Source organism: Podarcis tiliguerta (genome assembly GCF_965153285.1).
Source record: "Podarcis tiliguerta genome assembly, chromosome: 11".
Taxonomy (NCBI): Eukaryota; Metazoa; Chordata; class Lepidosauria; order Squamata; family Lacertidae; genus Podarcis; species Podarcis tiliguerta.
In genome coordinates this window covers 32,768,244-32,795,558 of record NC_139544.1, presented here as the reverse complement: position 1 = coordinate 32,795,558, position 27,315 = coordinate 32,768,244, and the positions used below count along the sequence as shown (strand labels likewise).

The 27,315-nt window shown below is 40.7% G+C and overlaps 1 protein-coding gene across 3 annotated transcripts in view; it reads left to right on the top strand.

Moving 5' to 3' along the window:
* Positions 1 to 418: 418 nt before the first annotated feature.
* Positions 419 to 27,315, top strand: part of ATG10 (autophagy related 10) — a 92,245-nt gene continuing 65,348 nt past the window's right edge. The window contains exons 1-3 of one of the 3 annotated variants that reach the window (XM_083404371.1): positions 419 to 510; positions 4,765 to 4,887; positions 15,392 to 15,511. In XM_083404371.1, coding sequence (XP_083260497.1) covers positions 4,765 to 4,887; positions 15,392 to 15,511 — 243 coding nt within the window. In that variant the 5' untranslated portion in view covers positions 419 to 510. The other 2 variants (XM_083404369.1, XM_083404370.1) reach the window with 2 other exon arrangements.

The following is a 27,315-nucleotide window of genomic DNA, read 5'->3' as shown; positions in this document are numbered from 1 at the left end:
GGAACACCATTGAAAAAGCCTGCAAACACCCTCCCTTTGGAAACCCTGGAGGAGGGAACCCCCAAGTTCCACCACAGTTGCTCTCTCCAAGCCTCCTTGCTCAAACTCCAACTCTCCCCAGGCGTCATAGGTCAGTGCAAAGGCTTGTGGGATTGCTTTGCTCTATTTTTGCACATTTTTTGCAGTATTTTCGTGCTCTTTCAGGGCTCTGCTTCACTCTGCCTCATGGCCCCCAGAAAGTTACCTCGCTTCAAGGTTATTGGAACGAGGAAGGCTGCCTTCTGCCAAGTTCTCACCAAGACTAAAAGATTTCAGCAAAACATTTTACAATTCTGGATGAGATGAGTCAGAGCAACAAACTGCAGGGACTGGCAACGTTCCCGCCAACTCTCAGAACTTTATCTCGCCTCATCGCTTTGGTGAAGTTAGCCAGCGCTCCTTTTTTTTGCAGGCTACTAGGAGAGGAGCAGCAGGTTGTGTACTGTGAACCCTAATTTGCTCCAATAGAAGGTAGGAATTTTGGGGAGGAAAAGTGTTGCCGCTTTGCAAACGCGGAAATCCAGCGGGAACAATTCCAGCTGCCTCATGTTTAGCAACACACTTTTTTTTTTTAAATAAGGGAAAAAGCTGGACTTGGGAGGACCTTCATATTAAACGCTGCCAACCCTGAAACAACGCGCAACACCCTTTCCCAACATAACACTTTCCCTCTTTAACCGCCCCCTCGCATACAGACGCGCATGCGTCGGACTAGCACATGCGCTTTCGAGGTGCGGGTCCCAAGGCTTTTCCCGGAGCCCGAGAGCGGAGAGAGAGACAGGAAAGGAAACCGCGCGGGTGCTTCTGCGCTTGCGCTCTGGCACTCTCTCTCTCTTCCCCCCTCCCCCGAGCTCCTCCCACAAGAAAGGAAGAGACGGAGCCTTGTGCGCATCCGTCAGAAATTGGCGGGAGGCGGAGAAGGTGAGCGAAGGGGGGAGCCGAGGCGATGAGGGAGGATGGAAAGGAAAAGGCGGTCGCAGAGCGCTCGGGTGCCGCCGGCAGCCCCAGCCTGTCAGGAGGCGCCGAGGCCGGTCTCCCGAGCCTGTTTCCCCCCGAGGGGCTTCCCGTCGCTTTTTGCTAGCCAACTTCGCCTCAGAGGCGCGGTTTGGAAACTCCCGCCCTGGTCACCGGCCTTCGTTTGAAACTGCCATTACCCGTTCCTTGGGCCGCCCTCTTGCTTTCCCGCAGCCCCCTCAGTGTACGCTCAGTTTCTCTCCTCCCCCCCCCCAACTGTAAACAGGAATGCCATAGGGGTGTGTGTGTGTGTAATAATAAACCTTTATTGTCACTACACAACCTGTGTGCAGTGAAATTAAACGAGGGGGCGGAATTGTGTGTGTGTGTGGGGGGGGGTTGTGCTGCCTTACTGCATGTTTTTCAGGGGAATTCCCACCCCTCAGTACACAGATCTCTTCTTGTCCATACAAACATGCCGAAAGCAGGAGTGGTTTTACAGGCGAGGAGGAAGGACGTGGGTGGCGCTGTGGGTTAAACCACAGAGCCTAGGACTTGCCGATCAGAAGGTCGGCGGTTCGAATCCCCGCGACGGGGTGAGCTCCCGTTGTTTGGTCCCAGCTCCTGCCAACCTAGCAGTTTGAAAGCACGTCAAAAAGTGCAAGTAGATAAATAAGCACCGCTCCTGCGGGAAGGTAAACGGCATTTCCGTGGACTGCTCTGGTTCACTAGAAGCGGCTTAGTCATGCTGGCCACATGACCCAGAAGCTGTACGCCGCCTCCCTCGGCCAATAAAGCGAGATGAGCGCCGCAACCCCAGAGTCGGCCACAACTGGACCTAATGGTCAGGGGTCCCTTTACCTTTACCTAGGAAGGAGAAACAGGCTTGCAAATCGAATGGCCAACTGTGCCCTGGCACAGGCTGGTCCCCTGAGACAACAAGGTTCAGGCCATTTGAAAACAACAACAACAAGGCACGTTTTCATTCGGGCGCCCTGCTGCCTCCCCGTTGCTCCTGGCTCGGCCAAATAAGGGAAATGTGAGCTGTGGAAAGGTGTACATGTTTGTGCTGGTCATTGGTCACCACAGCAGCCCCTTTGGGTGGTTGGAACTAAGCAGCGACTGAAACATAGGGAGCTTAGGGGTTTGTAAACGCAGCAAAGGACACCTGTGCTTTCCGAAACTTAGAGCTAGCTGGAGATGTACTAAATATCCCTGGCCAGTGTTCTCTGGTGTGTGTACATAAGGAGGAACCCTGCTGGCTCAGATCAATGGTTAATCTAGTCCAGCATCCTGTTTCTTACAGTAACCAATCAGGAGCCTATGTAGCCCTGCAGCTTGTTATTCTGCAGCAATTGGTGTTCAGAGGCACAGGCGGGATCTACAATGAAAGGTTCCAGTGCTTAATGCTCCTGCTCACTGTTCCATTCAGCCAACCATGCCCTCTTCCATGATACTGTAATTTAGGTGCCGGGCAAAAATGTTATATGAGATGACCCTGAGGGTCCTTTCCAACCCTACAATTCTATGATTCTAACAAGGCCTGCGGCTGATTGAACAATTTATGGCCTTTTAAATGTGTTCGTGAGAAGGGCATTATCAGTTTGTTTTTTGGTGTGTATTTTGTGTTCTCATTTTGTATTTTTATGCTGTAAATTTCCTAATAATAATAATAATAATAATATTTATACCCCACCTATCTGGCTGGTTTTCCCCAGCCACTCTGGGCGGCTCCCAACAGAATTAATGATGATGATGATGATACAGTGGTACCTCTGGATGTGAACGGGTTCCGTTCCGGAGCCCCGTTCGCATCCTGAACAGAACGCAACCCGCGTCTGCACGGTTGTGATTCGCCGCTTCTGCGCATGCGCGTGACATCATTTTGAGCGTCTGCACATGCATGAGCGACAAAACCCAGAAGTAACCTATTCCGTTACTTCCGGGTCGCCACGGAACGCAACCTGAAAACGCTCAATCGGAAGCATATTTAACCCGAGTTAAGACTGTAAAGCGATAAAACATCAGACATTAAAAACTTCCCTGAACTTCTCTGTGATCATATCTGTCTATTCCATTCCCCTTCCTAGCTGATCTTCTGTTTCCACCTCATCTTTCAGCACTGCAGCTTCTGAGTATTCCTAGTCCTCACTGCTTTTGGAGTTTCTTTTGGTTTTTTTAAAAAAGTTTTTTTGTACTGTATTTAGGAAATCTGAGGATACCTCTGTCCCTCTTGTATGTGGGTGCTGATGTTTTTGCAACAAAAGCAATGACACTGACATCTGAACAATGAAGATAAATGAAACAATGTTATATGTTTCTGGGGGAAGCCTTTGAAAGTCTCACTTAGGCAGGATACATTGAGACTTTTGTGATGTTTTGGGGTCATTTCCAGGTTTGATGTGATGTGTATATGTGCAGTCACACACATATTGAACATGTGTAAATGGGGTTGACTGTACTTTAAATGCATCATTTAAAGCTTGCATATTACACCAAGATGAATCTGAAAACAATAATGTATTTTGGATTTTCAGGCACTCTATCTCTCCCCTCCCCACTCCCTCAATTTTTAAGTCTAAGGCAGGTATTAGACTAGAAAGATCTACCAAGTGTTTGGTAAAATACCACACGTGTCTGATGGGCTTCATTCAACATGAGAGACAAGTTGTGCAGCACTGCTATAGGATCCTTAATTCTGAAAACCAAACATAAAGAAAGATTGGTAATGTTACAAGGTATAAGAGCAGACTAAATTCTCATGGGTGCTTCAGAATTTAGTAAGTTTCTTATATGTGCATTTAATTAAAAAAACTGGCCAATTATTTCCTCTTATAATGATTTTATTGTACAAGTATGGGGAAAGAAGCAATACTGCATTATAATTTTCACTTTCTCTGTTATGCCTACATCTGCTCATTTGCTAAAAACAGGTGGTTCTATTTAAAGTGTGTGTGAAGACTACAGTATTTTTACCTGCACTGTGTTGATTACAATTTCACATCTGATAACTGCATTGGGAGATGTAGTAATTACTGACATTTTCTCCAAACTTGGAAACTTCCCAGTTCCTTGTAATCCAGAGTGGTGGTGATATTTGATCCTACTCATACTGTCAATATAATCCATGTAAAACTGAGAGATACAAATGGCAGAATGTTCACCCATATCAGCATTTCAATCCTTGAAAGTGGTCTGCTTGTCCAAGCTCTGCTCATTTTATTGAAGCATATTGTCTGACAGAATACATTACAGGTTGAAGTGTAAAAAACAGTACCCATTCTGGAGAGGCTTCTGCCTTTGGAAAAGTATACTAGAACTGTAGAATTGTAGAGTTAGAAGGGACCCTGAAAGTCATCTAGGTCAACCCCCTGCAATTCAGGAATCGTTAGCTCAGGGATGGGAAGTCTTTAGCTTTCCAGATGTTATTAGATTATAGCTACCAACCACTGGTCATGTTGGTTTAGGCTGATGGCAGTTGGAGTCCAGCAACATCTGAAGGGATGTAGGTTTGAAATTCCTGCATTAGCTTAATGGCCCATCAAACTGTCCAGGGAATAAGTTACTATAGAAATATTATACCATCAAGTAATGACATGAAATCATTGTCCATAAGTAGAAAGTTCATCTGAAAGCAAGAGATTGGGCAGTAGCCCAATTCCTATTGTTTGTTGATCTCTTGTATTGCTTCCTGTTCCTTTGGGAGAGTTATATATTCTATTTAGAGTTAACTATACCTGCCAATACTAACACTTTGGTTTTTTAAAATAGATGTCACTTAACTTGTGTGGTGAAGATTTCTTTCTGGAAGAGAATAAATTCAAGCAATATTGTGCAGAATTTATCAAACACTCTCAACAAGTAGGAGACAATTGGCAGTGGAGAATTGTAAAGGTATGTGCCAGATTTTAATCTCTAGCCGAAACACTGTGTTGCTAGTTTTGTCTCAAATTTTATAGGCCAGGGATGTTTTTTAATGTCCAGGAAGGCTTGCCTGGTGCCTTCATTGCATATCTTTAAATGCCAGGCAAAAACATTCATTTTCTTCCAGGCCTTTCTTTTGGCCAATTAAACAATCTTTGACCTTTTAAGCTGGGTGGTGGATGGTGGTTACTGTTTTGGTTTGTTGCTATGTTACATATTTTTGTGCTTTTATATTGCAAACTACCTTGTGATCTTTGGATGAAGGGCAGAATAGAAATTTAATAATAATTAATGAATCTGTACTTCTGTTTTACTTTGTTACCTTTTCTACACTATGGTTCCTTCAAATCGAAAAGTAGTTTGGGGATTCAATGTGTGTTTAAATATTTTTTCAGGTGTTTTTAAAACATGGAATTATCAGAAATATTGTATAGTTTTGGAAATATTTACAAAAGTTACCATACACATACATACGCACACACACGCTTTTGTGTTCACAACTGGCATTTAAAAGTATCTTAGAAAAATATATGTCACATAAGTAATATTTTGTGGTAAAAATAGTCAAGTTTGGGAGTTAAATGTCAAGGCTAAGTGATTGTTGTATGTGAGGGTTTTGTTTCATAGCGAATCGGATCTTGATTGCAAAATTTCAGTGCTATAGTCGATTGTTCTACTAATTTATTTTACTCCTTTCCTTCCTCAAATGTGGTCAGGGTATTGTATATGGTTGTGTCTGCCTCTCCCCATCCAATTTTGTCTTTACAACAACTCGGTAACATATCAGGTTGTGCTTGGGACCGGATTACCTATGAGATCACCTTATCCCATATGTGCCCACTCAACCATTTTGATTGGTGGAATTGGCACTACTACAGGCGCCACATAATATCCGTTGCACATTTGTAAGAACTCAATTGTTTAGTGTGACAGCAACAGCACTTTGGAATTCCCTGCCTATTGAGATCAAGCAGGTGATTTCACTGTACTCTTTCTGGCACCTACTAAAAACACTTTTGGTTAGGCAAGCCTACCTAGATGCTTGGAAAGTTGAGGTAATTTTAATTTGTGTTAGTATTTTAACTTTTGTATGTTTTTAAGAATGGTTGTGAATTTTTCTTGTTTTAACATTTTGTAAACTGCTTTAAGGTTCTTTTTTTTAAAACAACAACAACAACCAAGTGGGACAGGGATTTGACCTTAGGTTTCCTTGGTCCTGGGCAGACCCTAGGCCTCTGTGCAGTATTATGCTACTATAGGAAACGGGAACCTGTCTATACAGATTATGTTGAGCATAGCTCATGACTTTAGTTTCAGTTCACGTGCCTTGCCTGCAAACAGTGCCAGGTTAAATCCCTGGCATCTCCAGCAGGGCTTGGGAACTATCTCATTTTTAAATCCTGAACAACCACTGCCAGCCATAGGCAATACTGAGCTAGATGGACCAGTGATTTGACTTGGTATTCGGCTGCTTCCTATGGTTTTGTGATCATACTTTAGTTCCATTAAAATTACAGAGGCATACAGATGAAGGGTAGTATGCAAATTTATTTAATAATAATAACAATAAGTGCATGTTGCATGAGAGTAGCAGTGGATACAATGCTATGCAGTAAGCCCTGCTATTATCAGTGGGATTTACCCACATGAAAATGTGACAAGAATTGCACCCAAATCCATTAATTTCAATTTGATTTGAGAATACCCGACTTCTGAATTGTAGCTAGCATTTAAGTTCAGAATTCCATAGCTACTGAAAATGCTACTGAGATCTTTCTCTTCCTGGTAGATCCTAACCCCCCTCCCCAATTGCTTAGATTTGAGTTCAGTTATTGTTCCTCATTGAACATTACAGCTGCATACGCAAAAATAATTGGTTTGTTCTAGCACAGGTACGTTCTGAATTTGGCTCATTGTGTCTTAGTGGGAATATAAATAAAGCATTGCCACAAAAGCAACTCTAAGAACAAGGTAATTTTCTCTAAACTGATCTGTTCTGTGTTCAAATGTTTACTGACAGAAGCACACACTGATTTGTTTTAGGAGCAAACTTGGTAAAAAGAAAGCGCTACAATAGCCCATGGCACTAGCCATACATAACACACACACAGAGATATATGTATATATGTAATGCTACTTAAAAGACAGAACTAATGTGCTGGAGTTAGACACACATTGATTTAAAGATCAGAGCAAATGAAATAAACTCTGTCAGAAATGATAGATTAGTCAAAGAGTTAAATTTATAGTTAAATTTGCAGCCTTGTTGAGTAATTTAATGCTACATTAATGGGTTCTGTACAGAGACTTGTTTTGAATAGAATCCTTTTATATCAGATGTTGCACATATGCTTTCTGTGTGTGTTTGTCTAAAATAAAACTTAATGAAACAGCTAATAAAACCCCAATTTGTTTGTGCTTCCTTTGAGAAATAAGCTCTTAATATGCAGCTACCATTCATTATCAACTATGCAGCTTGGTTCCCTTTCAGCAGATATTCTTCCCGGCTATGCTTGCCACGTGATTCAATCAGTACTTAAACTTTTTTGGCAAGACTTATTTGTTGAGGACAGCATGCTTAATTTGCTTATTGGAGCTAGTATGTAGGAGGTTTATAATAAAGTTGGGGGTAACAGGGCACCTGCTTCAGGTGTAGTCTTTGCAGGGATGCAAAATGGACTCCAAAGGTTTTTTTAATATATTTACAGTTAATAAATAAGGTTAAATTATGCAACATTTTCTGTTTGGGATAATTGGATATGTTTTCAAAGAGGTAGATGAAAAGCCAGATAATGGGTTTTCAGGAGGCTTTGTGAAGGCAGCAGCTATGGAGGGAGGCACACTTGCATATTCTTGCTGGCTCTGAGCCTGCAACCTAGCACTTACAGCTATTGGATATTGCTGGGAGGGGAAAGTGTTTCAGAGAAAGGAGATTCTGCTCAGTTAACTGTTGATTGGAAAGCAGCAACTGGCAGGTTTTGTACAAAGCTTTCTGAGCTGTCTTGATCTAGAGCCACCAACAACAGGAATCTATGCACTGAAAACAGAGCAGCACAGTTAAAGGTATGCAGCTGTTCTAGACTCACTTTAGATTTTATTAACCATTCACCTCAGGCACCAGGCCAAAAATAATTCCGGTTTTATTCTTTTGTACATACGTGCAAATATACAGCTCCCATAGAAAAGGATGCTTCTTTAAATTTATGTGGTGCCAAGTATGAGGAAGGCGTCTGTCTGAGGTGCAAGGAGTCCCTTGAGAGAAAAATAGCATATTCAGGCAAAGTAATTTAGCATAGTTTAATTAAACTTGATGTTACAAGAGATTGGTTCAAAACAAAAATGTTGTATCACATCCCTATTTGACATGAAAATTACTTAAAGTTGAAGAAATGAAACATCTGGTTTTCTTCTGTGAAATTTCAATGAAGCTATATTCCCAAAGAGGTAAGCAGTTTTGCTGGAAAATATTGATGTTCCTTTCAGTCTCCCCCAGGAACAAATGCTTTCTCTAAAAGTCGTCCATGTTGCCATCTAGCTAACAAAAAGTTGTTGGTGTGAACAGCTTACATTTAGTTAATAAAATGTTGTTGGAGTGATCTGAACAAGAAAGAGACATTTATAGACTAATTCAGTTCATTCCAGGTGAACATAATAATTGGAAAATAATACTTCATATATAATATTGCATATGTCTGCACATTTGCAGATATGGTTAACCTGGTAGCTTCTTGCTAGTGGGAGGAGGGCAGTGTAAGCTTTCAGAGACGGAGAATGACACACTGGGGTGGGGGGTGTGCATCTCCTTGGGGTTTCATTGTAAGGTAGCAGGTTTGCTGATTGTTGGGAGTTCATAAGCTTCTTGCCTCAATCTGTGCTCTACTATATCTGTAAATAAACCAAATATTACAAAATATTTCCTCAAAGGAAAACCAAACCCTGAGTAGCATTGTCCTTAGAACTTCTCACTTCTTGAATTGCTGTATATTGGTGAGGGCACTTTAATACATTTCCTTCTGTCAAACTTCCCTGGTTAGCTTTGATTAGCTAAGATGAGCAAGAGTTGAGAGTGCATGTGGATGGGTGCATACTAGCAAGCAGCTTGTCTGTGTCTTTGGGCTACATCAACTAAAAATGATCTCAGAAAACTCAGATACAACATTGATGGCCTCATCTGGACTTGCTGTAATAACAGTATCAAGGTCATTGTGGAGACAAGCAATTTTACCCTCAACATGCTTTGCAAACAAGTTACAGTGGGCAACCAAAGAATCAGTCACATAGAATCATGTTGGAAGGGACCGCGAGGATCATCTAGTCCAACCCCCTGCAATACAGGAATGTGCAGCTGTCCTGTATGGGGATTGAACCTGCAACCTTGGTGTTATCAGCACCATTCTCTAACCAACAGAGCTAAAGCTTGATTAACTGAATGAAGGTTTCAGAGGCAGCTTTGCCTCTCAATACCAGTGATTGCTTGGAACAAGAGAAGATGGCTCTTGTTTTTATGTTCTGCCTTGGGCTTCGCAGAGGCATCTGGCTGGTTGCTGTGAGTGACAGGATGCTGGCGAGTCCCTTTGGTCTGATCCATTAAGGCTCTTCTTAATCTGCAAGAAAGAAGATGTAAAGCAGCCATCCCCAGGCTGGGTCCTCATCCAGACTATAGACTATAACTGCTGTCAGTCCCAGCCAACATTGCCAATGGTTGGGTGATTGGAGTTGCAGAGGATGCATGAGCTGAGGAAAGGAAAATAGGCAGGATCAGCTTAGTGGAGTACCAGAGTATAGGAAACAGGACAAGGGAATGGGGTGAGCAAGATATTCCTAGGAAAGATAAAATAATGTACAGTATATTATAAGAAGGTGCCAGGAAAGATGAAGAATTAGAGACCAGGGAAAGGAAGTTGGAGAAAAGCCACCTGGGAACAAGAAAGCAAAGTTGCAGCTTACATTTGCCCACCTACCAGGCATCATCTACCTTTCATCATTGATTCTGTACACATTTCACCATTTGCTGCGGATCTGGTATTTTAAAAATCAAAAGCTTGTGTAGAAAGATTTAAAATATTTACTAATGAACTGCAGCAAAATTTGGCTGGGGAATATAATTATATATATACCGTATTTTTCGCCCTATAGGACGCACCGTCCCATAAGGCGCACCTAGTTTTTTGGGGGGGAAATAAAGGAAAAAAATTATTTCCCCCCCAGGCGCGGGGTTGGGGAAGCCCGAGCTTCCCCCGACCCCAGCCCCCAAACAGGCAGCTCTCTGCAAGCAGTGGGAGCCCAGTGCTGGCTCCCGCTGCTAGCGGAGAGGTCCGCGAAGCCTGGGCGCGCTGAGCTCAGCGCGCGCAGGCTTCGGCATGCAGGCACGTCTCCGCCAGCAGCGGGAGTGCTCCCGCTGCTAGCGGAGAGGTCCGCGAAGCCTGGGCGCGCTGAGCTCAGCGCGCGCAGGCTTCCGCATGCAGGCACCTCTCCGCCAGCAGCGGGAGCGTTCCCGCTGCTAGCGGAGAGGTCCGCGAAGCCTGGGCGCGCTGAGCTCAGCGCGCGCAGGCTTCCGCATGCAGGCACGTCTCCGCCAGCAGCGGGAGCGTTCCCGCTGCTAGCGGAGAGGTCCGCGAAGCCTGGGCGCGCTGAGCTCAGCGCGCGCAGGCTTCCGCATGCAGGCACCTCTCCGCCAGCAGCGGGAGCGTTCCCGCTGCTAGCGGAGAGGTCCGCGAAGCCTGGGCGCGCTGAGCTCAGCGCGCGCAGGCTTCCGCATGCAGGCACCTCTCCGCCAGCAGCGGGAGCGTTCCCGCTGCTAGCGGAGAGGTCCGCGAAGCCTGGGCGCGCTGAGCTCAGCGCGCGCAGGCTTCCGCATGCAGGCACGTCTCCGCCAGCAGCGGGAGCATTCCCGCTGCTAGCGGAGAGGTCCGCGAAGCCTGGGCGCGCTGAGCTCAGCGCGCGCAGGCTTCCGCATGCAGGCACCTCTCCGCCAGCAGCGGGAGCGTTCCCGCTGCTAGCGGAGAGGTCCGCGAAGCCTGGGCGCGCTGAGCTCAGCGCGCGCAGGCTTCCGCATGCAGGCACCTCTCCGCCAGCAGCGGGAGCGTTCCCGCTGCTAGCGGAGAGGTCCGCGAAGCCTGGGCGCGCTGAGCTCAGCACGCGCAGGCTTCCGCATGCAGGCACCTCTCCGCCAGCAGCGGGAGCGTTCCCGCTGCTAGCGGAGAGGTCCGCGAAGCCTGCATTCGCCCCATAGGACGCACCCAGATTTCCCCTTCATTTTTGGAGGGGAAAAAGTGCGTCCTATAGGGCGAAAAATACGGTATATTCCCACACACTGTCAGCAGACCTATCTCTTATGTGTTTTATTTTGTGTTGGCATTAATTTCCCTTTTTACCTTTATTTGCCCTGATAGTATCAGGTGGACTCTCTCACAGTGAACAAGTAGTCCTCACCACCCTTCATCCCCCAAAATGTGTGAAAAGACCCACAGTGCTGCATGATTATACATCCATCTTTGTTTATACAACCTCTCATCACTTGTTTATTTTTGTGCCCATCTTGATTTTTTTCCTCTTCCAGCTTCCTAATGCATATATTATTTATGGTATGGCTTCATTGTCACAAGCATAGTAGATCATAAGATACATATTTGTTGTATCAATATTGTAATGGCCGTATAGCTCCTATAAATGTAAACATATATTTGGGATCACATTTGCAAGAAATTTCTTATTTATTTTCATAATTGATGTCATTTTAATATGTATCCATTACTTTTGTTCACGTGTTCTCACACATGAAGTGCTCTTTTTCTGATTTGCATGCTTTCCTAGGTCTTAGGAATAATGTACAGTATTTTAGTTTTATGATGTGAAATATGCAGGATTTTCTAACTTTCAAAGACCTTAAATTTTGAAATTTAGGTTAGTGATTTTTAATGCTTTGTTCTTACATGGCTTTTTAGTGTGAGTTTTCTGGGTCTGCATACTTTTAATGTTTAATTTTAGAAAGTGCTACTTCACATTTCCCTGATTTACAGATGGTAAATTTTCAATCACATTTTCAATGGCATATGGGAAGGATACATCCTCAATGCGTCTATTGAAATATCTATTGAACATTTGTGCCTTTTTTGTCAGTATTTACAGGTTTACCATATGTATCTAACTGAAAGTAGGTCAGCTGTTATGGCTTAAGGAATACCACCTTGTTTTATTTGGATTATCTGATGTTTTTGAGATCTCTTTTCTGAATAGAGGGTTATCTGTTGATCTATATTCATGGCCATTCCTCTGCCTCATATCTATTTTTATTTTCTCTCATTAACGCATATAGCTAATATAATATAAGCATATATAATATTAAAAAGTATTTTAAAGGTGATTTCCCCCCCTTTTATTATGTGAAAATCATTCTTTCAATTCCTTTTGCAAATGATGCATTCCCTCCACCCTTACACTTTTGTGTATCCAATAATGTGTTCTTAGGATAAATCTCCATTCCCCATCAACATTATTTCAAAATTTTGTTTTCAGTTAGTTAAGTTGACGACTATTTTAAGTATTTTAAAGTTTCATCCTTTTGTTTTTGAAAGAAATTGGCTGCCAGATCATGAACATGTCCTAATTAACTTATTTTCTATTTATTTCTCCTGGCCTCCGTCCTATATCTTATACATTACTCATTGCTATTGTAACTATTAATAAAGTGTATTTCTGTTGTGCTAGATCCTGTAGTACTTGTCTTAAATTCAAAATATGAAAGTGAATTAGTATGCAATCCTATGGTTCCTAGGAGGACATCCTAGGAGCTATAGTTCAGAATGAATCTCTCCATGCAAAGGAGAGCTAAAGCTTCCCCTCCCCCCCAAAAAAAGAAAGAAAGAAGGGGGAAAGGAGAAACACTCCCTCCTACTCTCAATTTCTTGGTGTGAGCCTGGCAGGGCTTTGCACTTGGTAGTTCTCTCTCCCTCCCCTGTAAGGTTGTCCTTGACTTGATAATGGCAGCTACTGTATTGGTAGCCCATATTTTTTGGGGGGGGTTGGGGAGTAGAAATTCTGTTGGCGAGCCAATAGAATAAATATATTGATCTGAAAGGCTTAAATATAACTCCTGTAATGCAGTCTAGGGAAGGAAAGAGGTCGCATGTTGAGAATATAAAAATGATGGATAATTCTTTTAATATTGGGAAAGGAATGAAGTACAAGATCAATAATTATATTTTTTAAAAATAATTGTTTTTATTTTCATTTTCTAATGCACAAAAAGAAATAATAATAGGTGAGAGAGATGAGATAAAAGCAAGACAGGAAAATAAAAGAAAGTATATGAGGAATATAGCAATATGATTCCAGACAATTGACCTTCATAGGCATTTTACCCAAGAATGTTTTTCAAAAGGCACCAATGAGAGCAGGGCAGCTGCCAATCATGTTCCTTAACTTTAATGTATTCAGTAATCAGTCATTAGATTTAATAATTAACTGAGAAGCTACAGGATAGGCATGACATGAAGTATGCCTATGACATAATGAGTATGACTTGACATAAGTATGACATGACATAATGAGAAGTGCACTAGATTGAGGAACTAATGAAGGAAAACCAAAGGGTTAAATAATATACTTCTATTAGTATTTTAAATTTACTTTTGTTTGAGTAACCACAATAATCTTCTAGGTGAATTTATTTAAGATGAGTTGTGCCTTTTCAGTTCATTTTCTATGTTGATCATAAAACAAAACAAAAAGTACTCCTGCTACTTGTTTCCATCAATCAAGAATAGTCTTTTTTCCATAAAGTTTGATCTTGGAAAAGGTTTGAGCATTTAAATATATATAGTCATATAAACAAAATACCTGGTGGAAAGAGGAGGAGGAAAAAGAGGACAAACAGTAAAGTCAAAGGGATTTTTTTAAAATTTAACTGTTTAAAAGGCAGAAGAGAGAAAGTAATACCAAGTGGATCTTAACTTATTTTCATGGAATGTAAATGGACTTCATAATAAAATGAAGAGAAATATCACACATTGGCTAAGCAGAAATTGGATATTATTTGTTTGCAGGAGACACACATAAAAAGACAGTATAGAAAACTACTAATAAATAAAGGACTAGGACAAAAGTTTATATCTTCAGATAAAACCAAAAAGAGAGGGGTAATAATATGTGTCAATCCTAAATTGGATCCAAAATTAATCTTTAAAGATGAAGAGGACAGAATTATTGCCATCGAAGTGGAGGAGGGCTTCCACCACTGCCTGAGCCTCGAGGTAGTTCCGCGAGTTTGTGTTCCACGTGATGGAAAACTTCAGCACAGCCTCTTTCTGGTCTTTCCGAAGCTTCAGGAGGTGCTTTTCCAAGTCTTCTTTTCCATTAGCCTCCTTAAGAATAACAGGTCCAACTGCTTCCTCTGATCCCGTATCTAACTCCTGAAGTCCGTGCAGGCCCGACAGGGTGGCTTCTTCTTATTTGGTTTGGCGGCCGGCAGAGACTGCCCCTCCACGGGTTTTTCAGCCCCTGCCATCGAGGTGGAGAAGGGGAAAGGGAAAGTGGGCACCGGTTGGGATGTGCTGGGGCTGGGCGCCAGCATGCTGGGCCAGAAGGGGCTAGCCCATTCAAGGGGGAAGAAAAAGGAGTCTGAGAGTGGTTGTCAATGGCAACTCCAGTAGGCCGCTTCCCCTTTTCCTGTTCCCGCTGGAGTCTTCTTTTGCTTGCCACGCCTGCGGGCTCTCTTCCGGCCAACGCTGCCAATGACAGATCTTAAAAACTTGGGGTCAGTGAGATTTGGCAATTGTAGCAACTTGCGCCTGCTGGACCTCCTGAGCGGAGTGGGTTGTGTCTTGCTCCTCGTGAAGTAGCGTGAAATGTGAGGAGTGTTGCAAGCCGGTGCAGAGGCAGAAGCTTTGGCTGAGATGGTAGAACATGGCTTCTCTGTCAGGGGCTTCTTCCTAACCCAGTAGAACACCAGCATCATATGCCTCTTAGATGGGTTGGACATGCTGAAGGTGGTGCTGGAGGCCCAAAGACCAGGGTGACTTCAAAGTGGAGGACGCAGCAGGCAGTTCCCTATCAATGGTGCCAAATCCAAGCAAATGTTAGCTCCAGTCCTGTTAAATCAATCCAGCAATTATGAACGTTAAATAAGGAATTAATTCCTCAGGCAGTATGAAAAGACTTTATGTGACTTTTTAATAGCTGGGAGCCCCCAAGTACTGCCACTGTTGACAGCCTGTTGCCCCTTCACTCTGCTTGAATGGGTTATGTCACAATGGTTCCATAAGCCTTCATCAGGAGTTTGTGAGCATGAAAATGCTGTTGGGAGTTTCAGCAATGAAGGCTCAGGCATAACATACTGTTTGAATTCTGCTGAACATTTTTAACCATATCTGTTAAGAAATATATTTCGGTTACTGAGGCCTAAATGTTTCATTTATTGAATTACTGAGGTTTCTGGTGAAAAGATAGCAATGCCATTTATTTTCTTTAAACACAGGACTCTGCTGATGATGGCTATATGACTAAAACACACTTTCAAGTGAAGGGTGAAAGTGTCACAGCAGACATAGAGGATATGGCTAGTGAGCGTGATGAAATAACCTTTGCACATATTGGGGTAAGTACAACTTATATAATAAGTACCTATGTTATTGAAAACATTTTGATATTTTGCTGTTGAGCTCTGTGACAGTTCAGCAACTGCATTATCAGCAAGTGGCATAATCTTTGTTGAAGTATATTTGCACTTTGAAGAGAGTCTAGAACTAGTTACAGAAGAAGAGATATACACACATTGGAAGGGTTGCTGTTTATATCTGATACCAAAGTCAGGTCCACAACTAGTTCTGAAAAGTGAGTTGCTTCTGTTCTGCTTCTTGGTAGTCCTGTGTACTTGTGTGTGCTTACAGTTAAGTGTAACCTGCAGCTTTGTGCTAGCCTGCACAATTCAAGTAGATGTTGATTCTCAAGAAGGTGTGGGAAGTACAGTAGCAGCCTGTGGGGTGGGGTGGAGCTTAGAGCTGCCCTCTTGACTGGTGTTGCCACTCCCCTCCACCCCAGCCCTATTAAAGTAAGCTGCAGTGACACTCAGGGTGGATTTGATTTAAATCAAATCGATTTAAATCACTACTCAGTAAGACTTGATTTATATCACTACTCACTAAGACTTGATTTAAATCATTTTTTTTTACAGAAAGACTCATTTTTGCTGGTATAATCTTAATATTTTTATATTAATATTCATTTTTGGAATAATACATTTTCAGAGTAGTTATATCAAAAATTACTGATTTGGTTATACTATTAGAAATACATAGATAGATAATTATGAAATTATTGTGAAGTTTAATAAGTTAACTGTTTATATTTGGACAACTTTTCTGCTGTACTTTATTGGAAGTAAAAAATTAATTATTAGTAACAATTTATTTAACTAAAACAATATCATAGCATATGTATCCATGTTTGTTAACTGATGTGGTTAAACAATTTTTTTTTATTATAAACAGACTGAGTTTTACCACACATGAAAAACTTAAAACAAATCCTTATTTCCTCATGAATAGCCTTTGGACTATAATGTAACTTAAACAGAAAATTATCTTTAGGAAGATTTCCCCCCCAAAAGCATTTAAAAAAACAAAAACAAAAAACAACAGTTTAAATTTAAAAAATCTGATTAAATTTTAAAAATCTGATTTAATTTTTTTTTTTACTGATTTTTATCCACCCTGGTGACACTGGTATTAGGAAGGTGGCTCTGCAGCTCCACAATGCTGCACAGGCTGCTACAAGTCCTTTCAGCTACTGGAGGAAAGTGAGTGGCATAGCAGTATGACTGAGGCTCCCACTGTTTTGCCTATAGCTCAGCTAATGCCTTTGCACCAAGATGAAACACTTGCACTCAGCATGAAGAAGTCTAGATCTCAAAATCATCTAGATTTCACTTCCTGCACATCAATGAATTTTAAAAATCCGAAGCAGTGTGCTACACACAAATCAGGAGCAAACAAGGTACTGCAAGGTAACTCATTCGATTTTAGTCAAACTGTGCTACAGTGAAGCTGAGCAAGGCTTGGGCTACTCAAAGAAAGCTACCCTGTAACTAAAGAGAATTAGTTTATAATTCTAAAGCAAAATTGTTAATTTTTTTGGGACATTATAGGGAATAAGTTGGAAAACAAACTGGTTGAGCAGCTAAGTAACGGTGATTGCTAAAACTTACAGGGCTGATCACACTGAGAAGGATCATTGTACTACTAAACCTAAATAACTTCAAAAATTAGGATATTAATTAGGAGCAGCCTGGAGAGAAAAATAAGGAAATTAAAGTCCATACAATCGGCACGTAGGCTGCTGAGGAATACCTTATTAGAGAAACTGAATTTATGCATAGCCCTGGAACAAAGAAGGAAAAAGGCAAGGAAGAAACCTGCTATGGCTGCTTGACAGGGTAGAAGACTATATTTACGCTACAAAGGGATTCTCTATATAATGGGAATTCAATCTAATAGTTTCTAATAGAACAAAACATAAATTTTTGGCAGACAAGATGAAATATTAAGGAGGCATTTGAAAAGCAAATGTAATACACTAAGACAGAAGAAAATATGAAGTTCTCAGGTACATCACTGGTGCATTACTGTAGTCACTGAAATTAAAATAAATATTGCATCAGAAGTGAAATAACATTAATTGGATTGGTTTTTATGCTAATGAAGGAGCTCCATGAAATGGTGGGCTGTGTGAAGGATATGACTTGCCAACAACTACCATTCTGATCCTGAATGTCTGTCTGCGCTATTGGAATAATACCATATTTTATGAAGTTGTTGCAAATTGCTTTCTTTCAGGAAAATTAAGAGCATATAATCATATGCAACCATTTCAGCCATTCAAATGAATTAGCTTAATATTAAGTACAAGCCAGCAGTAACAACATAATGTCTGTATTAGGACCAATCAAAAGTCCCAAAATAGAAAGCTAACTTTCATGTTTCGCAAGACTCTTCCCTAGACTAGATATTAAACGAAAAGTGGGAAGAATGGGAGAGGAGATTTTTAAATGTTGCTGGTAAAAAGGCAGAAGCACTGTCTGTGATAAGATGGTGAATTGGGAAACTTTTTCAAACTAAGTAGAGTCGCATCATGTAAAGTGCAAAGTGTTTTGCTATGCAAAGTTTTTCACAGTTCATTGTCTTAAGGCCAAACTATATGTGACACAGGAGATTTGTAAATGGATCTCTTGACTACTACTACTTTTTTTAAGGCAGCAATGTTGTACTGGGGCTGTAGTGTGTATGGGGGGGGGGCAGGTTTTAACTTATCCTTTGCATGCCATTTCTCCAATTCAAATGTTCCCTGTCATACTGCTGTTAGCCACAGAGCTGGAAAAAGCAAATACTGTACTTTGATTTGAGATTCTTTTTTTAAAGCTGAGTCCAGTTTTTAGCTCTCCGTTTTTATTTATTTATTATTCTACTTAATGTTTTGGATTTTATTGCTGTAATTTAAAGATTGTAACCTACTATCTCAGTATTTCTAGGAATCTCTCTCTGGAAATACTTAGATAGATAGGTGTATTGTGCTAGTCTTTCCATCCCTCTCTTCACAGTAGCAGTTTGGGGAGCAGTATGCAGGAAATAGATTTCTCATACCTTTTATCCCTGCCACGTGCCTCTGCTCTATCCCCGCCACCTGTGTCCTGCATAACTGGTCCTCAAAATGTTTTTCACTTGTGCACTTAATAACACGTAAAAAATAAGAAGGCCCCTGACAGACCCCAAAGTTCTGAATCCTGATGTCACAGTTGCCAACAGGTGCTTATGTGAAGCCCACAAGAAGGACCTGAATGGAGCAGCGCTCTCTGTAACTGTGATTCCCAGCAACTGATATTCAGAGGCAAACTGTCTTTATTAATTATTATTGTTTTTGACAGTTGAGGTGGAACATAGCTGTCTTGGCTAGGACCCATTGATAACCTCATCCTCCATGAATTTATCTGATCCCATCAGAGTTGGTGGCTATCACAAGAACTTGTGGGAACAAATTCCATAGTTTAACTATGCACAGTTTAAAGAAGTACATTCTTTTGTCTGTCATAAATCTTTCAATATTCAGTTTCATTGAATAACCCTTGGTTCCAGTACTAAGGATGCAGGAGATTTCCCCCCCCCCTCCAGTTTTTCCACATTATGCACAATCTTCTTATACGCTTCCATCCTGTCTCCCCCTTACTCTACTCTTTTTCTAAACTAAAAAGTGCCACATATTGTACTCCAGCCCTTGGTCATTTTGGTTGCTGTTTTCTGAACCTTTTTCAGCTCTACAATAACCTTTTGGACATAAATGACATAGCCATTGTAATCTGTGCTTTGGTAATTTCCAGATTGGAGTTATTTTTAGTACTTACTGTACTCTATTTGTATGTGTGCTTGTGAGTTATTTTAAACGGTTTTTAATGTATTTAATGTATTTTAAATTGTTGTAACCTACCCTGAGACTTTAGGGAGAAGAGTGGGTAATAAATTTATTTATTCTTACTAATAATAATAATAATAATAATAATAATAATAATAATTGTACCCTGCCCATCTGACTGAATTGCCCTGAGTGCTAGTCCTGAGTGCTGGTTTGCATGTCATGCTAAGCAGCTACTCAGTGATTTGTTTTCTGCCTCTGGAAAAGGAGCAGTGAAGTGAGTAAGATTGAGTAGCAGGCACTAGCATGGTAAGCCATGGTTTATTTCAGACAAGGCTTACCATTCCCTGTGAATGAAACCACTGTGTTGTTGGTTGAGGTAGTTATTGTTAATTAAAGAGGAAAATGTGACAATAGTTTTCAAGATAATAAATCCCATTGCTTTCTGGCTTTTTACTTTGTTAACGCTTGGTAGCCCAACTAGTGCATGCTAATAAAGTAAATGTGTTAAATATGAGCATGACCTCTCTCTGTCTAACTATTTCAGACAGATCAGAGATCCCTTAACATAGATGTTAATAATGAAAACATTGTTTTTGTTTGCTTGATTAACTTTATTCGGAAAATGTGATTACTGCTAAATAGTGAGACATAAGCAAATCATCCTAAATTGTTGGCTATATAATTACTAAAATGAAGCAATGTTTACTTTAACTCAAACCATTCCTTGTTGAACATCAAATTTTAGAATATTTTTAGTTGAAAACAACAACAACAACAACAAAAAACTCATATTGTTTGCTCTGGGAGATAATTCCCACCCATCTATATCTCATATACATAGATGGGATAGGAAAATTGCTTTTCTAGAGAAAGCTGTGCAATGGATAACTTTCTTGATATTTGTGAAAATTTTACAGATTTCTCCCCCTGTACCTAATTTCTAGGATATTTTTTTTAAAGCTTTGGTTTATTAATTGCATTTACTAATCAGTTAGAAAGAGGTTGAATCCTATGCCTCTGGTCACATATCATGCTAAATTATAGTTAAATATCAACTGTGGTTTAATGAGAACAAGCAGCATGTTGTTGCATGCTCCTCAAAAATCATAGAATAGAATCATAGAAGTTGGAAGGGACCCTGGTTTGCTTCTCCCTCACCTGGCCATGTTGTGCCAAGAGCAACAACTCAAAAGCCTTGCCTTGCTGTGTTGTCTGAACCTTGGCTCATTATTTGTTCTCCCCCCACCCACCCAAATAAAACACAAGCCCAGATTTGGACGGACAACTCTTTTCGTTGGTTGCTTTTGTCACGGCCAGGTACTACATACTGCTTTGCATTAGACCATATTTCACTACTAACCAAGTTTTAATGTGACATATGACCCATGCCTATGTGTTAGTAATAGGTTTAGCATTTTACAAAGCCCAAAATGAGTGCAGTCCTTCTCCAAATAATTTATCACCTGTAGGATGAAGGCAGTGAGGATTTCCTGTAAAACTCTTGAGGATCTACTTAGTTTTAATGTAACTTGATCTATCTATAGTGTTCTGCATGCTTTGCTGCTTGTGGCTACTGCAGATGGCATGACTCAATGTGGAATACGTTCTGAGGATACAAAGATATCTGCTGGATGAATCAGCTGGCAAGTTGTGGGTGCTGAACATGATCTCTTCATTTGAAAGCGAAACACCAGCCTGCTTAAATTTGTGTACTTCCAGTAAAGGACATCATCTTACACATCTATGTAGGCACAAATTGCTGCATCTTAAATATCTATGTAGGCACAGATTTCTGTATAGTCATAAGTACTGTCCATGTGAAAAATCTGGGACTTAGGCCATTTTGCCCATCAAATTAATTGTGACAGCAGTATTGTTTTGCATACATCATTGCAGATGAAAATATTCCAATTTTTAGGGATTATTAAATCTTTCCCCCTAAACAAATCAGTGGATTGGGAATTAAAAACCAAACCATTCTCATTTTTTTGTTGAAATAAATAGCATGAACAAAAATGTAAATATTTGCAAAACCAAAGTATTTGCTAGAGGGCAAAAAACCTGAAGTAAAAACTTAACAAACATTACTTAAGAAAAAAAATGTAAACAAATTTAATGAAACCCAGCATTCAGTAGGAATGTCAAACTGGTTCCAAGGAAAAATAATTGTATTCTAGAACTAAACCAGGAATTAACTGTTGGTTTTGTCAGAAACCCAAGGCAAGGATCAAGCCAAAAATCTAGACAGACCAGCTTTCTCATCTCAAAAAAAGCATCTAGTAGCCCATAGGAACTATACCAGCAGGACACAAGCACAACAGCATTATCCCTGCGTGTGCTCCCTAGCAACTGGTATAAATTATGGTATAATCAAAACAGTAGTTGGAGAAATAAATTGCACTATGGATTACAGGTCATATTTTTGAACATTAATTAGAATTTGTAGCTTGTACCAGCCTTGATGACATTTCCTTTAGGTGATCATTCCATATGTTTCCCTCATTCAAAGATGTTCTGTAGGCCATGGCTAGGTCTCCTACCTCCTGTTTTAAATATTTCCTGGCCCTTTTACCAGGATTGGGTGAGGAAGGGGAATATATTCAGGTTGCCTAGAAATCAGCATGTGGTGCTTCTTTGGGTCTGTTAAATTAGATAAGGGCAGAACAGTGTGTGGATGAAAGAGAAGGAAGAGTAAAGATGGGGGTGGGAGAATAAAAGGCTAAAGGCTCAACTTGCATTACTGGAACATTGGTGGATAAGATGTGTAGAGTCCCGGTTATCTGTCCTCCCACAGTCCCCCACCCCTTGCGTTCTTGTTGGCATCTGTCTGTCTCAAGAGACAATGGAGTGTGCCTCCAAAAGTGAAATCAAATTGGTGCATTAGCAGCAGTGAAGTAACCTCTCCAGGATGCAAGTCTGGGCAGTGTATACAAAGATCCTGGGCTGTCCAGATGACAAGACTCCCCTCTTGGCCTCTCTGATGTGATCCAAAGGAAAGCAGAGCAATACATTTGCCACCAGCTTGGCTGTAAGAGTTGCTAGAATGAGGCGTACAAGGCACCATACAACTGCCTTAGGGACTCCACTCTAGATTTGTGTAGTGTCCATTCCTTAGCCTTTTCTTCTCCTGAAGATATCTTGCAAGGCAGCGGAGATTTAGGATCAGAATTTTCCTTCTAGTTAGGATATATTCCAGATTGACAAGCTGCATTTGCCTCTCACTTTCCTCTGCATATATGCAGAAATGGCCTTCTTGACTGTTGGATCAAAGTATATCTGCTCAATCTGCTGGAGTCTGCTTTGCATGCAACAGGGATTTGAGACCTATTGGCTACCCTCACTTGGTTTATTCAGCCAGTCAAAGCCGGTTTCTTAGTTCATCATTAATTACCTTGTGCAGAACTCCCTACCACAGCCAATCCCTCACTTGCATTAAAAACAGAAAAAAATATCATTCATGATTTCAGGAGGTGGACACTAACTATTTTCACTATTGGTTTTCAGCAGAAATATTCAAGTGCAGTTTGTCCTAGTTTCTTAGATCTCCCCAGCCTTTTTTTTGTCCTAAAATGGAACCTTTTAACTGTTGGGGCAGCATCTATGTCAAGATGGATACAAGCGGCTTTATCCACAGATTGTCCCCAATGAGACATTGAGCTGTCCTCTTTTCCAGTCTGATATCTAAAAGCCCTCTGATGACTCAGAACAACTCAACCAACGGACCATAACCAGATGCAATGGTGGTGGAAAAGAAAGATTAATTTGTTGTTATCACTACAGAATAACCTCTAAAACAGGGGTCCTCAAACTTTTTAAACAGGGGGCCAGTTCACTGTCCTTCAGACACTGTTGGGGGGCAGACTGTTGTTTGAAAAAAATATGAACAAATTCCTATGCACACTGCACATTTTTTTCTTTATTTTTTGGGGGCCCCTCCAAAAGAGTGGGACCCTAAGCTTTAGCTTGTTTAGCTTATACGTAAATCCAGCACTGGTGGGGTGTGTTGTGCCTTGCTGTGTTGCACTTGTGGGGTGAAACTAAGAAAAAGCGATTTGGGCGGGTGGGTGTGAAGAGAGGTTGGAAGCACCTGTGGCAATGCTGAGAATGGAAAGAAGGGAATTAACGGAGACCCTGGCAAAAGAAGGAAACGCTCAGATGGCAACAGAAGTGCAGGGAGGCGCCTCCGCCCGAGTTCATGAAATGCAAAGGCGGCCCTTGGCATGTATATCATGCATGTAAATCTCTCCCTGCTCTGGGCAGCGTGATGTTTGGCGAGAGGGGCGATGGAGGGAGGCAGGCTGCGAGAGGAGGGCCATAGGCCCGTTAGACAGCAGTGGGTTCAGCAATTGCCGGGTGGGCTGGGTTCTGGACCCTGGCAGGCGATCCGGTCTGAGGACCGTAGTTTGAGGACCCCTGCTCTAAAAAGTTCAAGTCTTCCACCATTGTTGATCTAGTTGTCCACCTTGTCATTTCATTACTGTCAACTCCTTGGGTCACAAGGCAAGGAGAAGGAATTGTATCCGAAGGGTCCTTTCCCCATTCCGGAGGCCAAACAGAATATCAACAGGACTGAGTGTCATGGAAATTCCCAAGAGAGCCATTAAAAAACCACTTGGATCCATCAGTCTTCTGGGGCAGGAACTGAAATAGGTTTACATCCCCACCTCATCCAACCAGTTCTCTGTGATAACACTCTGGATCAGTACTAGACCACTCAGCAATTGCACTTGCTAAGACTTGAAATATTATTTTGCCTTCTGGTTCAGCACTAGCCAGATGAATAATACATCCCATTAATCTACAGAAATATCCCAGAAATAAACAAAGATAAAAAACTAATTGCAGAGTATATAAACAACTGTAGGAACAAACCAAATGATCTCTAACCATGATCATCCTCCTGTTAAGATGCTTATGTAGAGTGGTTCTGTTTTTTAAAAATCTGCCATTATGGCATGTAGAGCTGTCAATTATTTACAAAAGAATGTTCACACTGAGCAAATTAAAAACAGCTCTAATTCAATTTTTTTGTGTCAGCTCAGTTTGAGTCACAGGGATAGAAGACAAGGTGTAATCCCAACAGCAAACCTCCCTTGATCACCTTGGTAAATATGTTTCATTCTTTGTATAGAACAAGTATCGCTCAGTCAGAGTGTAAATGAAGGAAATTTTCACAGTACTTGTACATTGAAAGCCCAATAATTTCCTGCTAACAGTAAGGTATTTCAAATCTCTTGGGTTTGGTGCAGTGTTTCTGCATAGAGCGAGTTAATGCAGAAATATAGCAGCTGTAATTTAGTGAGTGTTCAGTGTTATTTCTCATGGCATCTAAAATGCTTACAGTGTGAAAAATGAACAGTGAACTCAATGGGTGCTTTGTCATTGGCTTTTGTCAGTGACCTTCATAAAACCCAGTCTCAGTAAAGATCACCATTCTGATCTCCTGTTATTTAATGACAGGCCTGTCCTACTGTGCTGTGTTCAGTAAAAATCCTCAAACTCGATGTAGACTTACATAAGAGTGGGTTCAGGAAACAATCCTAATTAGCTTTTGCTTAAGGAAGGAAGAAATTCTGCACTGTGTATGTGTTTTGTAGCATAAAATTTTGTTGCCTATTTTTGAAACCGGGAAATGGGATGTATTATTATTATTTATTTCATTTATCAAATGTCTCAAATTGACTTTAAATCCATAAAATACAACAAAGCTTACTAACATGTAAAAATAAATACACCCCAAAATGCAATAACCTTCAGATTTTATGAGAGTGATCATTTTAAATAAATTTATTTATTTCACAAAATTTATATACTGATTGATTGTAAAACAAAAACCCTTAAAGGGGTTTATAAAAAGAGTTTTAAGAGTGTAATGAATTTTAATTTTTAATGTTTTGTACCAGTACCAGTCTTTAAGCTCCAGTACAATTCTAATCAAATAAATAACTTAAGTAATGCAATTCTTTCATTTTTTAGCAGGCTCTGGGTCAGGGAGCTACTTGGGAGGAGTTTGAAATAACCACATTGGATAATTTATTCGTTATACCAGGTTAGCGTGTTATACTCTCAGTACAGGATTGCACAGAATTTGAAGTTAAGATATATTTTTGTAGAAGAACTTCAAGATAAGAGGCCCTAAGCACGTGGTTTAGGAGCTCAGGAAAGCATGTAAAAAATATTTATAACTTAAAATTTTAATAGCCTACTTCATTTCCAGATAATATGCCATTTATATGAGGTTAAGTGTTCTTTCATCATTCTCTTAAACTGTATGTTATTTCTTCCATGTTATAATTTTCTTCCATTTCATTGAGGTTATTGTAGTTTTCTAATTACTTCAAACCTGGATAATATACTTTAGAATTCAGCAGTACATGTAAAAAAAAAGTTGATAAAAATCTCTTAACGTTTTAATAATGCTTTTATTGAGATTTGGAAGATATAATGAGAGTGCTTTCCAAATACATAAAATAAAATTGGCACAGTGATGTCAGATGTCATAAGCATAGGATTAATGTTCAAATACAAACAACAGTAACACTGTACTCCACGTTCTTCTCTTTACTAACACCAGGAATTTTCTATATTTAACTGAGCAACAGGAAAATTTGGAATGATTATATATATGGCATACTTGTGATGTGTTCTGTATATCATTTAGAAAAAGGAGCCTCTGTTATTTCTCAGATACTTAGGTTCCCTTTTCAAGAAGAAAGTGGTCTGTAGCACCCCTGGATAGTGATCCTACAGGCACAGTAAGTCCACTTTCTGCTGTATGCCCTGGGTTATCTTTGATATTTTAATAATCTATAGGATAACCAAAGACTCTTAACCTTTCATGATAAAAGCCTGCTCCTGCTCCGTAATCTGAACACCCATGCTTGCTTTTGCTGCAGCCATGCCTGCTTTTGGCTGCTGAGTTCTGAATTGACTTTGGGCCAATCTGCACCATCTCAAAAACTGCCTTGCTTTGGACTTACTTGCTCATTATTTTCAGATGAACTATTTGATGTTATTGTGGATCAGAGCAAATTTTGATTTTTGCGTGGCTAAAATCCAACTTCCTACTAGCTGGCAGTAAAGAGGTAGTGTTTCAGAATTGATTGTGTATCACACAATTTCCCAGGCTGTGGGTGTTTGCCATTTCATGGTTTTTGGGTTATCCCATTTTCTTCTGCCTCTTAACTCCTCTGTGCTGCTGCACAAGCCCTCCAGCCAATCTCAACCCTCCTGGCTTCATTTCTTTTTAGTTGTTGCTGTGGTTGATTTCTGTCCTTTCTGTGCAGAAACACAGACTGGATTTCCCTCTATTCATTTGTAAGATTCCTAATAGTTCTAAGGGCATTTAGTTTGGGGTTTGCTTGTGATGCTGATCAGTGAAATGCATTGTTAGTGGAAGTGGAAATGAAGTTTAGTTGAAGGATCGTTGCAATCTAATGATGTTCTGAAATACATGAAAAAAGAGAAGGAAGCAAAGCAATGTGTTTTCCTTATTTCCACTGGAAGCAGTAGTAGAGAGTGGATTTTATGGGCTGCATACAAAGGGTCCATGGGCGGTTATTTAAAATGAGCAACATGAGTCTAGATACAAAGTACAAGTAGGCAGAGCTTGTGGTTCTTGTACAATTATTTGTGGACACAATGAAAAAACTGAAGAGATTCGAACCTCAGAGTACTTCATCAGAGAAAATGGATTTATAAAATGTACATTTTCAGCTGTGATGTGGACAAGCCCTTTGCTTATTTCCTACCATCATGATACCATCTCCCTTCATCCCAATGGTTCTGATCATGGCACAGTTTAGGAACTGATTACAATGCATTACACTAGACCAATTCGAAGGAAATTTTACTCACACTAGTGAAAAAGTGGCACTTTAAGAATGAAAATATTTCTGCCTAGATATGATAGTTATGTAATAGAATTCATCCATAAATGTCTATTGCAGATGGTTTTCTAACATGTATTGTCCGCTAGTGTAAGAAGTTTAAGCATTC